The sequence below is a fragment of the Euleptes europaea genome, chromosome 1 (genome assembly GCF_029931775.1).
Source record: "Euleptes europaea isolate rEulEur1 chromosome 1, rEulEur1.hap1, whole genome shotgun sequence".
Taxonomy (NCBI): domain Eukaryota; kingdom Metazoa; phylum Chordata; class Lepidosauria; order Squamata; family Sphaerodactylidae; genus Euleptes; species Euleptes europaea.
The window spans coordinates 116254261-116271755 of record NC_079312.1 but is presented as its reverse complement, the minus strand read 5'-3'; the positions used below and the strand labels follow the sequence as shown (position 1 = coordinate 116271755).

The window sequence follows — 17495 nt, the reverse complement described above, 5'->3', positions numbered from 1 at the left end:
CATTTCATAGAGCGTTTCTTAATTCTTCCCAACTTATTTGAAGAGAGTGAAGTGTTTCTCTTATCTGACAAATTGAAAAGGAGGGAACTATTTGGTAAAGTAGATTGTATGTGAGGAAGCCCCGTGGCACAGAGTGGTAAGCTGCAGTACTGCAGTCCAAGCTCTGCTCACAACCTGAGTTTGATCCTGATGGGGAGCGGCTGTGGCTTTGTGGTAGAGCATCTGCTTGGCATGCAGAAGGTCCCAAGTTCAATCCCTGGCATCTCCAGTTAAAGGGACTAGGCAGGTAGGTGATGTGAAAGACCTCTGCCTGAGTCCCTGGAGAGCCGCTGCTGGTCTGAGTAGACAATACTGACTTTGATGGACCAAGGGTCTGATTCAGTATAAGGCAGCTCCATGTGAAGTCTGGTTTCAGATAGCCGGCTCAAGGTTGACTCAGCCTTCCATCCTTCCGAGGTTGGTAAAATGAGTACCCAGCTTGCTGGGGGTAAAGGGAAGATCACTGGGGAAGGCACTGGCAAACCACCCCGTAAACAAAGTCTGCCTAGTAAACGTCGGGATGTGACATCACCCCATGGGTCAGGAATGACCCAGTGCTTGCACAGGGGACCTTTACCTTTTTAGATTGTATGTAATTTGTTTTTTTGTCAGACAATGACAATCAATCTTTGGAAGCTTCAGGACTGTTAACTAAGGGATTGTAACTGATCCAGAACAAACAGTCATTACAAAGAAGACAGATACTTTTGGAGGCATCTTTTCAGAGAGGCAGCAGCATCTAGATTTGAAATATCAGACTTTGGCAAAATGTTGGTCAGTGGATTCTTGACCTTTTATAAAAAGTGGGCTTTTCCCAGCATGCTGTGTGCACAAATCGCATTGAACCGTGCTGATGCTGCTTTCCCTGCACAGGTTTTGAGGGGCCTCTGTGTGAGAGGAACATTGACGACTGCTCACCGGATCCCTGTCACCATGGCAAGTGCGTGGATGGCATTGCCAGCTTCGCCTGCACATGCGCAGCTGGCTACACCGGTTACCGTTGTGAGAACCAGATCAATGAGTGCCACAGCAATCCCTGCCAGCACGGTGGCAAGTGCATTGACTTGGTCAATAAATACTTGTGCCACTGCCAGCCAGGCACCTCAGGTAGGACATGGTTCTTTCCTTCACTGGGAATAGCCTTCTTTTTGCTTGTGTATAATCCATTGTGGACCATGTGTGCATCATATAGAATCATAGAACCATAGAGTTGGAAGGGTCATCTAGTGCAACCCCCCGCACAATGCAGGAAATTCACAACTACCTCCCCCCAAAAAACCCCAGTGACCCCTACTCCATGCCCAGAAGATGGCCAAGATGCCTTCCCTTTCTTGATCTGCTTAAGGACATAGACTCAGCATTGCTGACATGGCCATCTAACCTCTTCTTTAAAACCTCCAGGGAAGGAAAGCTTACCACCTCCCGAAGAAGCCTGTTCCACTGAGGAACCTCTCTAACTGTTAGAAAATTCTTCCTAATGTCTAGACAGAAACTCTTTTGATTTAATTTCAACCCATTGGTTCTGGTCCGACCTTCTGGGGCAACAAAAAAACAACTCGGCACCATCCTCTATATGACAGCCCTTCAAGTACTTGAAGATGGTTATCATATATCCTCTCAGTCTTCTCCTCCTCAGGCTAAACATAGCCAGCTCCTTCAACCTTTCCTCATAGGACTTGGTCTCCAGACCCCTCACCATCTTTGTTGCCCTCCTCTGGACACGTTCCAGCTTATCTACATCTTTCTTAAATTGTGGTGCCCAAAACTGAACACAATACTCTAGAGGTCTAACCAGAGCAGAATAAAGTGATACCATCACTTCACGTAATCTGGACACTATACTTCTGTTGATGCAGCCCAAGATTGCATATGCTGCATTGTCAGACAGTAGATGATGAGGTGTGACAACTTCCCTTCCTAGTTTCTCCTTCCTTCATCTGCATGCCACACCTCGCAGGAAGGAATTCCTTTGCTTGCTGTGGGTTCTGCTGGTGTGGCTGTAGCGTTGCCCAGGACTCTGATGTGTTTTTCTCCCTAAGGTGTGAACTGCGAGATGAACTTTGATGACTGTGCCAGCAACCCTTGTGATTATGGCATCTGCCGTGACGGCATCAACCGTTACGATTGCATCTGCAAACCAGGCTTCACAGGTGATGGCTGGGTAGAGTTATTGCCAGGGGGTGGAGAGAGGAAGGGGAGAGGAGGTCTGGTTCAACATTCGCAACACTTGATTGAGAAATGACGTCATATTTGGACTTGCATTTTGACAGGCAGAGCTTGAGGGGGGGTGTTTCTCAAATGTGGACTAAGCTTAGATCGGGAAAAAGAGGCTGATCAAACTGACCTCAAAGCTGAAGCCCCTTTCAGATGTCATCCATTGTTGGCCCATTTCCAAGTAAAGTGATGCAGAGATGGGCACTCATACAGCTTGTTTCAATCCGTCTATGAGCCGTCTCTAAAGTACTCTGGCCAGTTCAAACAGCGGCACTATTGTTTTCCTGCCTTTTTTTGGCAATGCGTTCTTTTCCAGGTTTTTTTTGGGGGAACATTCTGAGATTTGAGCTATAACCCTTATAGCACCATAACAACCTAATACATCCGAATGCTGGTGATATAGTACTGAATTGCTGTATCACCAGTATTTGGATGCATTGGATTGCTATGGTGCTATAGAGCAAATCTCAGAACATTAAAAAAAGCTGAAAAAGCATGCACTGCTAAAAAAGGCAGGAAAACAATAGTAGTCCTTTCAGAAGCACTCCAGACACTGGAACAATTCAGAAGTGCAAGGAAGAACGAAATGGAAGAAAGCTGTTTTCATAAAAAGCAGCAGAGCCCCGCGATGCCAACGGGACGTAAGCAGCGTTGTCTGAAGAGGTAAAAAAATTCATTAGTGGCCGGGAGCCAAATCGGTTAAGTCTAAATTGACACAAAAAATCCATTAGCAACCTGCTGCTCAGCTGGATTATAAGGGCAGTTTGAAAGGGGCCTGAGAAAGATGCCCTTGTCTATTCTGTGGCTGAGCAGTCCCTTCTCTCCTTTAGGTCCCTTGTGCAATGTGGAGATCAACGAATGTGCATCCAATCCCTGCAAGAATGGCGGTACCTGTGTGGATGGTGAAGACGGCTTCTCTTGTGTCTGCCCTGAGGGCTTCCATGATCCACACTGCTATTCAGAAGTGGACGAGTGCAGCAGCAGCCCCTGTACGCACGGCACGTGCCACGATGACATCAATGGGTGAGAACTGATCCCCAGAGTGCATCTCACAGCAGGTTAACTTTCAGAGGGGTTGCTGGACTGTTGTCTTGGAATAGCTGCGAAGACAGGAGATGGTTAAGTCCTTATAGGCCAGTCAAATAGAATCATGGAATCATAGAGTTGTAAGGTACCACCAGGGTCATCCAGTCCAACCCCCTGCACAATGCAGGAAATTCACAACTACCTCCCCCCCAAAAACCCCAGTGACCCCTACTCCATGCCCAGAAGATGGCCAAGATGCCCTCCCTTTCTTGATCTGCTTAAGGACATAGACTCAGCATTGCTGACAGATGGCCATCTAACCTCTTCTTTAAAACCTCCAGGGAAGGAAAGCTTACCACCTCCCGAAGAAGCCTGTTCCACTGAGGAACCGCTCTAACTGTTAGAAAATTCTTCCTAATGTCTAGACAGAAACTCTTTTGATTTAATTTCAACCCATTGGTTCTGGTCCGACCTTCTGGGGCAACAGAAAACAACTTGGCACCCTCCTCCATATGACAGCCCTTCAAGTACTTGAAGATGGTTATCATATCAGCTCTCAAGTCTTCTCTTCAGGCTAAACATACCCAGCTCCTTCAACCTTTCCTCATAGGACTTGGTCTCAACCAAATGGGCTTGGGTCAACCATAGGTGGAGTTTTTTGGAAGATATAAAAAAAATCTCAACCCTATGCTTTCTCCCTCCTTTATAGGTACAGATGTGAGTGTGAGCCAGGCTGGGCAGGCACCAACTGTGACGTGAACCGCAATGAGTGTGAATCGAATCCATGCCAGCATGGGGGCACTTGCACTGATCATGTCAATGGCTACCGCTGCAAATGCAAGGAGGGTTTCCAGGGTATGCTTGCCTGTATCTTTCATGCCTAGCCCTGAGCCTTATGTCGCACCTAAATTCTATCTATTGTTCCTCTACTCCAGAATACTTAATCTACCCGTGTGTTGGTCCCCATCTTCTGGATTATACTTGGCCTGCTGTTCGTAGCCACGCCTTCCCTTTCACATTCATTACCCTCAGTGTTTCGTCTGTGATGGCCACTTGCTACCACATGACTTGCATTCTTTAGTTCTATGATGAATAACAGGCAATTGTGCCTTGAATTTTGTGCTCACGTCTCTTACATGGGATTAGCCAGCGTGGTGTAGTGGTTAAGAGCAGTGGTTTGGAGCGGTGGAGTCTGATCTAGAGAACTGGGTTTGATTCCTCACTCCTCCGCATGAGCAGCGGAGGCTAATCTGGTAAACTGGATTCGTTTCCCCACTCCTACACACGAAGCTAGCTGGGTGACCTTGGGCAAGTCATGCTCTCTCAGCCCTACCTACCTCATAGGGTGTCTGTTGTGAGGAGGGGGAAGGGAAGGTGATTGTAAGCCGGTTTGATTCTGCCTTAAGTGGTAGAGAAAGACGGCATATAAAAACCAACTCTTCTTCTTAGGGAGGAAGAAGTGGGGAACCACGAGGACTTGCAGGTCCCCACTATTTCCTGTTTCCCTTGCCTGGAAACTCTCATAATCTCTCACCTTTTCCTGCATACTTCTCTCCTTCCCACCGACTAGCCAACCTACCTTTATCTGCCCCCATCTTCAATGTTCCCTGCTTCCCTCCCCTGGCAGCCACTGCCCAGGAAAACTATGTCTGAATTGTGTAGTGCTGGCTGCCAGGCTAGGCCGACTTGCACATTACCGGTCACTGGGTCCAGTTGTGCAATGGGGAAAAAGCAAGGGGGTTGCTTCTTTTTCACCTGTATCCCCTTCCCCACACTATGTCTTTTTCTTCTCCTGGCAGCCGCCATATCCTCTCCCCTTTCCTGCTTCCTTTGTCCTTCTCACTAAAGAACCAGTCTTTCTTTTATCAGCTTTATTATTTATTTCACTCGAACCGCATCTTTCTCCATTCTGGGAACCCGAGCATCTTACATTATTGTTGTCCACTACTTTATCTTCACAACAACCCTGTGATGCAGGTTAGGCTGGGAGTGTGCTTCACCCAGTGAGCTTCCTTGGCAGTGTCTCCCAGATCCTAATCTGAAACTCTAACCACTGCACCACCCTGGTTATCATGGGGTGGCTGCTCAAGCAAGCGGCCAGGCCTGATAGTGTCATGCAAGTCACGTGGTAGCAAGTGGCCAGGTGGCTGCTGTCATCCCTGGCCCCAGTGCATCCTCCCCCCGGAAAGGGCCCTACCCCTTCATCAGTTTTGTAGAACTGTCTTGTGTGTCTGTGGCCCCAATCTCCAGATTTAACTATCTTCAAACGTGGCCATGTTGAGAATCAGTTATATTGACACCCCATGCCTGGTAAAATGACAGATACTTTTTTCCTCCTCCAGTGTTTCCCTGCACAGTTAGATTTTAATGGCAGCATCAGAAGTCGGAGAAAAATCCCTGACCTCTGTGCTTACTGGGATCATAAGATTTTCTTTCTCTCTTCTGTAGGGACCTACTGTCAAACGAACATAAACGACTGTGCCTCCAACCCCTGTCTCAACATGGGCACCTGCATTGATGGTATCGCCAGCTATGCCTGTCTCTGTGATTTACCTTACACTGGTGAGTGAATCTTTCCTTTGGTGGACAGGTGGGATGTGCCTGACATAAACTGAGAAAAGCAATTCCAGTTTACTGCTATCAATTAAAAAAAAATCCCTGCCTGAACAGTGGCTCCCCCCTTTTTTCTTGTTGCTAAAATGTGATTTAAAAGTTGATCTAATCAAAAGCAAAGGCAAACCAAATGCAATTTCAAAATAACGCATGCAGCACCATAGTTTTGTCTCTCTGCAGCTAAACTTCGTTATGAACAGTTACGTCCGAGCAGTACTTAGTAGTTTCTGTCATTCTAGCTGAGATGAGTCCGTACATAGATTTTATTCCGTTTACCTCATTGTGTTGCTAAAAATGGTCAGTTTACTTCCTTAATTTTGACAGATTTGTCATATTTTTCAGTATAACTTGTAATTAACCTGTTGGGGAAAAAATCTTGAAGGGAGGCAAACAAACAAACAAATCAATCCTTTCTCAGCTGGGAAGGGAAGGATTGATGAGTGGCAATTTTCTTATATGGATGGCCATGTTGGAGGGCCTTTGGTAATAGTCTAGAAGATTTATTTTATTTTTTGCTATTTGTGGGTTAATTCTGCAGGTTCTGCCTGAAAGGCAGTGCTGTGATAGCTCACATGAGAGAGAAGGGAAAGGAGATATGCCACTGTTTCTTTTCCCTTAAAGGTTAAGGTGTCTTAAGGGAGTGTGCTCAGAGAGAAGCTGAGACCAACTAGAGTCAAAGTTAAGTCTGAAGGATTGTGTGAGGGGGGAAATGAGCAATAAAGGGCCATACTCTGCCTCTAGTTGAATCAGCATCAACTCCTGCATGCATCCCTCGGTTTTGGCCGAGCGCTGATGGCAACAGGGACAGGGCAGAAAGCTGAATCACCCACTCCCATCACTGAGGTCACAGACTGCTCAAGACATTCCTGTGTCATTGGCAACTACACTGAATTACAAATTGCGATGGCATCCACTGGCCGGGGAAAGTGCTGCATTTTCCAAGCAGCAGTCTGATGGCGTTTGTGTACTGGGCAAATGTGTCACAAATGGAAGCGCTTAATTGAGGAGAGGCATTTGGACCTCGCTCAACAGACGAGCAACAACTGAGCATTTACTGCTCTATAAACGGACTGCTTGGAAAGGCCCTTGAGTTGTGTTGAAGCAAAATTCCTGTTGATACCCAGCCACGTGACTGGGCTTTGGGCTGTTGATGCATATTTGTAACTCAGAATAGTTGGTTCTGGCTGTTGGACAGGCATAAACGTGTACCACATGGCAGGCCTCTCTCTCTCTCCCTACAGGCCGGAACTGTGAGAACGTGCTGGCCCCCTGTTTCCCCAATCCATGCGAGAACAATGGTTTCTGTGACCACACGCCGGACTACGAGGGCTTTACCTGCAGTTGTGCACCAGGCTGGCAAGGTGGCTATAAACCATGCATCCCTTTCCTCTTTCTCTCTTCCATGTCATGGAGTTCAACCCTACATTCTTGTTTGACATTTTAGTATTGTTTTAATGGTGGTAGATTTTGTGCATTGTTTATAGCAATAAAATCTCAAATTTTATAGGCTCTCTGGACTGGCATTGGATGGAATTGTGGTACAGAAATTGCAGAAGTAAAATGTAAAAAACCCAATTGTAATTCCCCCCACACACCAGCCAGTGTGGTGTAGTGGTTAAGAGTGGTGGACTCTAAATCTGGAGAACCAGGTTTGATTCCCCGCTCCTCCACATGAGCAGCGGACACTAATCTGGTGAACCAGGTTGGTTTCCCCACTCCTACACACGAAGCCAGCTGGGTGACCTTGGGCTAGTCACAGCTCTCTTGGAACTCTCTCAGCCCCACCTACTTCACAGGGTGTCTGTTGTGGGGAGGGGAAGGGAAGGTGATTGTAAGCCGGATTGGTTCTCCTTAAGTGGTAGAGAAAGTCGGCATATAAAAACCAACTCTTCTTCTTCTTTTCCCTTACCCCCACAGGGCAGCGATGCCACAAAGATATTAACGAGTGCGACCAGAACCCATGTCGAAACCGGGGCACTTGCACCAACACTCGTGGCAGTTACAGATGTGCGTGCCGACCTGGCTACACTGGCACCAAGTGCGAGATAGATATTGACGACTGCACGCCTAGTGAGTTCACTGAGGAAGCAGAGGGGGAATGGGACTGAGAACTGCTGGTGGAGCCATTGCTGGCTGCTTTGCAAAGACTATAGTGCAAGGAAACCTGGGTGGATCAGTAGGGAGTGTTGTGTCAAAACTAAAGGGATGGGAAATCCGGTAAAGAGCTGGGTGAGAAGTTTAGAAAGGTTAGCGGTTGCCTGACTTTCCCAAGCTGGGTTCCAAGCCTATTAATCGTGCAAAATGTTATGTTTTCTTCGGGCCTGGCTGGTTCATACTTCAATTGGATCTACAATTCAAATTCTAACAAAAATTAAAGGTTTGAAAATCCTTAACCTGGATGGCCCCAGGCTAGCCTGATCTTGTCAAATCTCAGAAGCTAAGCAGATTTGGCCCTGGTTGGTATTTGGATGGCAGACCTCCAAGGAATATCAAGGCCGTGACGCGGAGGCAGGCAATGGCAAACCACCTTTGAACATCTCTTGCCTTGAAAAACCTATGGGGTTGCCATAAGTCAGCTGTGAGTTGGCAGCAAAAAACAAACAGCCAGTAAGATTTTGTGCAAACTTGCTTATTTTGTATAAGCATAAACCATGTTTGGATTTTTATGTTGGGTAGGACTGATAATGGTTGTGAGATTTGTTGAGAAAGCCTGCAATCAAGAATAAGTTAGGCAGGTGTAAGTGACCTAGTGGGACTTAAATATTTAAATGTTGCATCCTGTTAATTCCAAAGAACTTTAGAAATGTCTTAACTTGTTCCTGTTCTGTGCCCATTGCTTATGTTATTTGAATAGATTGTCCCCACTCTTGACCGCCAGAGGCTCTTTGATTATGTGTGTAATTTTGCACTTGTAGGATGGCCAAAGACAACGAAATTGTCTTGTTCATATTAGAAGTTGCTGGTAGACAGCCAAACTAGACTTTTTTTAATATGCCCTTCTCTGCCAACAGATCCTTGCTTAAACGGTGGCTCCTGCCAGGATGGCATCAGCTCCTTCAAGTGCACCTGCCTGCCCGGCTTTACAGGCCCACACTGTGCCACCGAGATCAATGAGTGCCTGAGCAACCCCTGCCACAACGAGGGCACCTGCACAGATTATGTCAACAGCTACATTTGTGCTTGTGCGCCAGGCTGGGCCGGCTTACACTGTGAGCACAATGTGCAGGACTGCACTGAGAGGTGAGCTGAATGGTGCCAATATTATTTATTGATTTCCATGCCGCCTTCTGTCTCAGTTCAGGGTCCCAAGGTGGTGAACATTAAAATGTGATAGAGGTCTGTAAAGATCACGATGGGTAGCCGTGTTAGTCTATCACTAGCAGTAGAAAAGAGTAGGAGTCCAGCAGCACCTTAAAGACTAACAAAATTTATAGCAAAGTATGAGCTTTCATGAGCCACAGCTCACTTCTTCAGATACTGAAGCTCATACCCTGCCAGAAATGTTGCTAGTCTTTAAGGTGCTACTAGACTCCTACTCTTTTCTACTGCTAGAGGTATACAAAAGTATGCATGGTATGGAGAGAGTGGACAAGGAGAAGCTTTCCTCCCTCTCTCATAATACCAGAACATGGGTGGGGTCATCTGCTGAAGCTGGAGGGTGAGAGATTCAAAACAGATAAAAGGAAGTATTTCTTCACACAATGCATAGTTAAATTGTGAAACTCCCTGCCTCAGGATGTGGTGATGGCTGCCAACTTGGAAGACTTTAAGAGGGTGGTAGACATGTTCATGGAGTTTAGGGCTATCCATGGCTACTAGTCTAAATGGACATTAGTCATGATGCATACCTATTCTCCAGGATCAGAGGAGCATGCCTGTTATATTAGGTGCTGTGGAACACAGGCAGGATGGTGCTGCTGCAGTCGTCTTGTTTGTGGGCTTCCTAGAGGCCCCTGGTTGGCCACTGTGTGAACAGACTACTGGTCTTGATGGTCTGATCGAGCATGGCTTTTCTTATGTTCTTAAAACATTTGAGAAATTAAAAAGCATTTAAAATACAAATATGTATAACAAATAAAGCATAATATAAACACATTAGAAACACCCAAATGGAGGAGAGCTAGTAAGAGAACACCAAACCAAACCAAAAAGTCTTCACCTGCTGGCAGAAGACAATAGAGGACACAAATGCATCTCCCTGGGGAAGGAGTTCCAAAGTTTCGGTGCTATGACTGAGAAGCCCATTTCTCAGGATGCCACTCTTTTACCCTCAGATAGTGGGGGGCATCTGAAGCAGGGCCTCCAAAGGTGACCAGAATGGCTGGGTAGGTTCATGTGGGAGGAGGCGGTCCTGAGGGCGTTGCAAGCACAGTGTGGGAACGTGATTGGTCCCCATGTCTGCCAGCTCGCTTAGCAGGCCCAACTTGCAGAACAGACACGAGGGCCAGTATGGAGAAAGCCCTAAAGTGCTGTGTAGGGGTCATGTTGTACTGTTCTCATGCTTTGGATATTGGTGTGCACGCCCCACACTCTCTTTTAAGGAACATAGGGTTTAATGAAGTCATGTGAGGACAGAGGAGAGAACTCTGACATTAAAGAGAAATGGAACCAGGGGATTCTGTGGCGAGAAGTGGAATAGGCCCCATTCTAGTAATACATGTGTGAAGAAACGGTTCCAGAATAAGTCTGTAGTTCTGTCGTTTCCTCTTTTTAAACGCCTCCCTTAATGAAAACAGTGCAAGATGGCTACTTTGAATTAAGCGTTTACGTGGTCCTGGCCTAATCAAAAGTTCCGCCGGCTGTCAGTTTCGGCCAAACAGTCCAACTGGAAACAATGCCCCAGTGCTGAACAAGGAGGAGGGTTAACCAAGGGGGTGGGAGATCACCAAGGCGATCTGTAGAGTTTCAGGAGAGGTGTGTGTGTGTGTGCGGGGGGGAGTTGTTTAGAGGCTGTTCCAACAGTTGCTGCTTTCAGATCAAGACTTCCCTAAGGTAGTTCTTAGTGAAACTTGGCAGCGTAGCGTGTTTAACCAGATGCTGGCTGAGGGGATGTCCTAGGCTGGGCTAGAAGAACGCCTAGACAGCCTCCTTGTTTGCTTGACTTCTGATGCTTTCGCCTCATGTCCCGGCAGCTCCTGTTTCAATGGCGGCACGTGCAAGGATGGAGTGAATTCATACACGTGCTACTGCCGCCCGGGCTTTATGGGCTCCCACTGCCAGCATGAGATCAACGAATGCCAGTCTCAGCCTTGCCTCAATGGTGGCGTGTGCCAGGATGGGGTGCAGTCCTACCGCTGTGTCTGCCCTCAGGGCTACACAGGCCCTCAATGCCAGGTAACTCTGCCCAGCTTCATTGGAAAGGGCTGCGGGTTGTTTGGAATTTCAGGGTCTTTCTTGCATATGTTAAACACATGAAGCTGCCTTATACTGAATTAGACCCTTGGTCCATCAAAGTCAGTATTGTCTACTCAGACCAGCAGCTGCTCTCCAGGGTCTCAGGCAGAGGTCTTTCACATCATCTACTCGCCTGGTCCCTTTAACTGGAGATGCCGGGGATTGAACCTGGGACCTTCTGCATGCCAAGCAGATGCTCTACCACTGAGCCACAGCCCCTCCCCATCTGCAGATGACCCTTATCTCTTTGGGTTGGACGGGCTGTGGCCGCAATATTGGGAGGCGCCTGGGAGACGTAGCACAGAAGCCTGCTGTGGGGATGGAATGGGAAGGGGCCTGAGTTTCCTCAGTGGCAGGAGCAGGGTGCTTCTTCCACCAGGGGTTCTGCCCCTGACTCTCTTGCCTTCTCTGGACCTCCCCAGACCCTGCTGGATTTGTGCAGTCGCTCCCCCTGTCAGAATGGAGGCCGCTGTATACAGAGAGGCGCCACGTTGTCTTGCAACTGCCCGGGAGGCTGGACTGGTCGTTACTGTGACATCCCCAACGTTTCGTGTGACGTGGTGGCCAGAAACAGAGGTAGGGTTGCCACTGGCAGGAGGTTTTTGGGGCGGAGCCTGAGGAGGGCGGAGTTTGGGGAGGGATTTCAGTGCCATAGAGTCCCCCTTCCAAAGCGGCCATTTTCTCCAGGGGAACTGATCCCTATCGGCTGGAGACCAGTTGTAATAGCAGGAGATCTCCAGCTAGTACCTGGAGGTTGGCAACCCTAAACAGAGGTAAGGATGCCTTCTTCTCCTGGCCCAGTAAAATCAAAGCCTTGCTACCTGTTCAAAGAAGCACCAAAGGTCTCTTGTAAGTTAATCTTGCCACCTTTCCTTGGTTTCCCTGTGTGCAGCAAGCTTGAGCAGGTGGATCTGACCAGAGTCTCCCCCTTCCCTCCCACCATCATCAGTTCGCACTCTCTCATAGAGCTGAGTGAGAGAGGAAGCAACAGCGATGCCTGGGACAATGTTCTTGGGTCTTTGGTGCTCTAATCATGCAGCTATTTCCAGGGAAGTCAAAATGTTAAAAACATGCAGCGTGTGCTGTGACATGGGTTTCTTTGCTGAGGGCGGAATAAAAGATGCAAAGATTGCTTGGTTCTCTGTGACATTCATTATTAGCAGCAGCTAATTATTAGCATCAGCGTTTCTCATAATAATGTAGGTAGTCTGTGCGGTATTCAAAGTGGTGTGATCATAGAGGAGGTGGAGAGAGAATAGGAGCTTGGCAGACAAGAGTAATGTTCTGGTTTCCCTAGTACTACCGTTGTGTTCTAAAATATAATGCATTTTTCCCACTTTTTAACTTCCTGCACCTTGATGGCGCGGAATAAGCTCTGGCATTTGACACAGGCTGCTTCCACGTGGATGTTCTGCTCTATCTTGGTTTCCTTGGTTTCCTTGGTGCTGGTTTTGAGAGTATCCATGTGATGTCCTTCCATCCCCCACCCCCCTGCCCATCTTTGCTGCAGTCTTTCCCAGACTTAGTTTGGTATGATCTTTTTTGGAAGGATTATGGTCAAAGCACCTTTGGAACCAGTGTAAGTGGGAAGGTGTGCATTTTTGCATGTCCAGCTCACACAAACACCATTTCCCTTCCATTGCACTAATAGCTGCTATACGCACCCCTTCGCACACAACACAGGGCTTCTTTTAGATTTTAAAAATTAGTAATTGACAGTTCAGTACAGTGAATAACATTATAAGGATCTATGTTCTGGTTCCCAGCTTTCATTTTAAAAAATAACACAAAGTAGCCCTTTTCCTTGAGGGGTTATCAAGGAAATGGTGCAGGCTGCATATTTATCCTTCGCAACAAAAAGACTTAAAATGAAAGGTGGGATGTCATTGTTTCCATAGATCATTACAATTTTATTGTGCTATAGCTATCTGTCAATTTACATTTTTTTAAAAGGCACAAAAAAACCTCCATTGGCAGGGGGTGAAAAGTGGAATGGCAGTTGCAGGAGCCTGAGGCAAGGATAGTTTGGGGAAAACTACTGTGTGAATGTTCCATTGCCATTACAAATGCTTCTGAGTTCACAGCAGCAACAAGAGGTATGCAAAGAATCACCTCTGGGTGGAAGCCTTGGAAACATTTATTGGAGAAACTGTTTCTTTTTGTTTGAATTTGGATGGGGAATTGTATGCAGTAAGTAGTGAGGTCAAAGAACTTGCAGCAAGAGACTGGGTATCTTTCCCTTCAGCTCACTATACAGTTTGGTTTCTCTCCCCCACCCCCAATCCTGTTCTCGGTGACATATCCCATTCCTTCTATGGAAGAAAAGTGTGGTTGGACATGCAGTGTGTAATTCTCTTTTCTGTGGGATAGGTGTGACCAAGGAGCAGGTGTGTCATTATGGTGGCCGTTGCGTGGATGCTGGTAACACTCATTACTGCATCTGTAAGAAGAGCTACACAGGAAGCTATTGTGAAAGTGAAGTTAACCACTGCCAGCACAGTCTGTGTCGGAATGGGGGCAGCTGCCGCAGCTTTGTCGGAGGCTACATCTGTGAGGTAAGGAAGGCCTCATGGGACTGCAGCAGGCCGGGACTCCTGGCTGCTTGTTAAAAGTACTGGGAAGGGGGACTGAAGTACAGTGGCCCCGTTCCAACTTGCGGACTGGCCAATGAAAGACGATACAGTGGGGAGGGGGGAGTTTAAAATGGGCAAAATTTCATTTCCCCACTTTTTCAATCTTATATTTGTCTTCTCCCATTGGATCTCTTATTGCTGCTATGGATTATAGTTTGTTTTTCCATTCCTGAATTCTTGCCTTGATTTTTTTTTTCATTTCGTGAAAGAAATGTCATTTTCCCATTTTTCCAATAATGTAACTATTTGGCTTCACTTCTCTCAATGAGTCTGTTATTTCTACTGTGGATTGTAGCTTGCTTTTCCATTCCTGAATTTTTGTCTTGATTTTTTTCCTGATTTTTAATTTTTTTACCACATATTATGAGATCTGCTAGTCTTTTTTTTTACCATATCAAGTGTCAATCACCAGTAATATGGTACCTTTATTTCCCCCCTCATGTTTTCTGTTCCTGCTGCAATCTGGTTTGAACCAATATGCTTACGATAAATCTTATTTACTTGATAAACAAACAGAAAACTTTTGTGTGTAAAACGAATTGACTTCAATCAACATAAGATAAAGAGATAAGAAGCACTTAATCTGACATTAAAGACACACATTTGCTAGCTAGGTTTCTCTGGGTTAGACCCTTTCCTAATTTCATTTCTGGCAACTCAGTATCAAAATCCAATATTGACTTAGTTTTGTACAGTTAGACTTTGACATTAAAACTCATAACAACATTGTAAATATAGGTAACATCCCTTCAGATCAGTCCATTCTTACGTAAATAATTGCAGTACATCTTGACTACATTCAGACATCATGACAAATGGAGTGGGGTGGGAGATGACAAAAAACTCTGTTTTGTGCCAATCATGAACAGACAGAGGTTGGCTGTGATGTCTGCATACAATTCTAATTTACCCTTTCCCCCTTATATCATGAAATCACACTATAAGCTGCGATTATATGAAGAAATCTTTCTGTATATTTTAACAGGCAAATGGCAAAAATCATGATGTCATCTTCGTAATGGATTGCTTTGGTATTTTTCTTTGTCCAAATCCCTTTTTACTCAAAAATAGTCTTCTTGATCTTGCCAGAAATTCTATTACTGGAACAAATAAAAGTAGTACTTGCAGACAACTCCGTCTTGTAGTCATAACAAGTTATTCCTATTTTAATCAGCTGAGGAAAACTTCTCACCCAAGGGGGATACTCATTTTTGTAAGTCTTTGGTAAAATGAAACAAATCAGTCCCCCATTCAAAAATATTGTAATGCTTTCTATATGGAATCTGAATTTTTCCTTGCCTTTATAAACCTAGACTGACATATATGTATTTCAGTACGATTTGATTTTAACATGAATAAGCAGTCTTGATTTATTAAAGAAACAGAATAATAGGACTTGAAAGGTTTTTTCTTATGAATTAGTGTTATTTTTACCTGTTTTAAGTTTTTTGAGCAAATCTTGTAATTACAATTCCTTTCAGAGACCTGAGCTGAGAGTCCTGCTTGTCTTTTCCACCTAATTTCAGGCTCTGACTCTTTTCTTTTTTACTCTAGTGCCCAATAGGATTTGAAGGCAAAAACTGTGAATATGATATTGATGAGTGCCAGTCACATCCCTGCCAAAATGGAGGGACTTGCATCGACCTCATTGGCCGCTACATTTGTTCTTGCCCGCCGGGGACTCTGGGTAAGTGCTAACTGGTGCCTAACTGGCAAGGAAATCTCTGTAATGGAAAGTGTGTGTTTTATATTCCCCATTTCAGGACAGCACCAGAATAAGGGAAGTAGCTACATTCAACTGATGCAGTTTTGAAAGAAGGCGTTCTTTTTTAAAAAAAGAATTATTATATGATTTAATAAAAACAAAACATAAAACAAATTACAAAAAAGAATTCAGGTTTCTACAAATGATGTAGAAGCGCTCATGCCAAGAAGGCATTCTTAAGCACTAAATGAGACACTGGGAGATCTTTGGTCAGATCTTCCAAGAGTAGCAAATAAGCATAGTGTAATAGTTGCAGTGTCACATGAACATATGAAGCAGCCTTATATTTAATCGGACACTCGGTCCATCAAAGTCAGCATTGTCTACTCAGACCGGCAGCGGCTCTCCAGGGTCTCAGGCAGAGGTCTTTCACATCACCTACTTACCTTGTCCCTTTAACTGGAGATGCCGGGGATTGAACCTGGGACTTTCTGCATGCCAAGCAGATGCTCTGCCACTGAGCCACAGCCCCTCCCCCCAGATTAGGGTTTGGGAGGCCCAGGTTCGAATGCTGACTCTGCGAAGGAAGCTTGCTGGGTTGCCTTGGGCCCTTCACTCTCTGCAACCTAATTCACAAGGTTGTAGTTGTGTGGATAAAATAGAGGAAGGAAGAGCAATGTTGTAAGCTCCTTTGGGTCCCTGTTAGAGAAGGGGTATAAATAACTAAACAAACAGTAACACCTGAAAGGGCCCCTTATTTGTATTGGAAGTGTGGCTCAGGCTGAGAAGGGGGTTAATGGTAGTGTTAATCAAAACAAACCCCTCCTCCTGCTGTTGTTTGCATTGAAAAAGGTAAAGGTCCCCTGTGCAAGCACCGGGTCATTCCTGACCCATGGGGGGACGTCACATCCTGACGTTTCCTAGGCAGACTTTGTTTACAGGGTGGTTTGCCAGTGCCTTCCCCAGTCATCTTCCCTTTACCCCCAGCAAACTCGGTACTCATTTTACTGGCCTCGGAAGGATGGAAGGCTGAGTCAACCTTGAGCCGGCTACCTGAAACCAACTTCCATTGGGATCGAACTTAGGTCGTGGGCAGAGCTTGGACTGCAGTACTGCAGCTTACCACTCTGTGCCACGGGGCTCTTAATTTGCATTGAAAGGGGAGAAGAATTCCAGGCATCCTTTCTTTGCTTGTCTTTTTGTCCCTTTCTGGGCCAATAGTGTGTGTGTGTGTGGGAGTGGATAGGGGCGGTGATGGTTTGATCTGCAAAACTGGTCAGGGATGAAAGCCACCGCCACTATTCCAGTCTGAACTGGGGCCCTGCACTGTTGCTCTCTGACTTAAGAAAAATACCCTGGGAAGATCTGGTGACAGATTTCCTCGTGCCTCTTCTAGTTAGGTTCTGAGTTGGCTTTCTTCTTGAGTTAGCGTGGGGAGGAACTCTGGGTTTTTCCCTAAGGCACAGGTTAGAGTAAATGAGCTTTCCCAGGGCAGCTTCTGAAGGAAGAGAACTCTCAGAATTAGTTCTGTAAGGTAGGTAGAAGAAGAGTTGGTTTTTATATGCCGACTTTCTCTACCACTTAAGGAAGAATCAAACCGGCTTACAGTCACCTTCCCTTCCCCTCCCCACAGCAGACACCCTGTGAGGTAGGTAGGGCTGAGAGAGCGCTAAGAGAACTGTGACTAGCCCAAAGTCACCCAACTAGCTTCATGTGAAGGAATGGTGAAACAAATCCAGTTCGCCAGATTAGCCTCTGCTGCTCATGTGGAGGAGTGGGGAATCGAACCCGGCTGTCCAGATCAGAGTCCACCGATCTTAACCACTACACTACGCTGGAGGGATGATCTTTAATCCTTTCATAAAGGATGG

At 46.0% G+C, this 17495-nt stretch overlaps 1 protein-coding gene across 1 annotated transcript in view; it reads left to right on the top strand.

The window, feature by feature from the left end:
- The window catches only part of NOTCH3 (notch receptor 3), a 78426-nt gene that overhangs the window by 45425 nt on the left and 15506 nt on the right, over positions 1-17495 (top strand). The window contains exons 11-22 of the mRNA XM_056857778.1: positions 913-1146; positions 2079-2189; positions 3084-3276; positions 3989-4134; positions 5728-5841; positions 7134-7253; positions 7810-7962; positions 8904-9132; positions 11025-11226; positions 11709-11862; positions 13657-13841; positions 15474-15606. Of these exons, the coding sequence (XP_056713756.1) occupies positions 913-1146; positions 2079-2189; positions 3084-3276; positions 3989-4134; positions 5728-5841; positions 7134-7253; positions 7810-7962; positions 8904-9132; positions 11025-11226; positions 11709-11862; positions 13657-13841; positions 15474-15606 (1974 nt within the window). The remainder of the gene's footprint in view (positions 1-912; positions 1147-2078; positions 2190-3083; positions 3277-3988; positions 4135-5727; positions 5842-7133; positions 7254-7809; positions 7963-8903; positions 9133-11024; positions 11227-11708; positions 11863-13656; positions 13842-15473; positions 15607-17495) is intronic.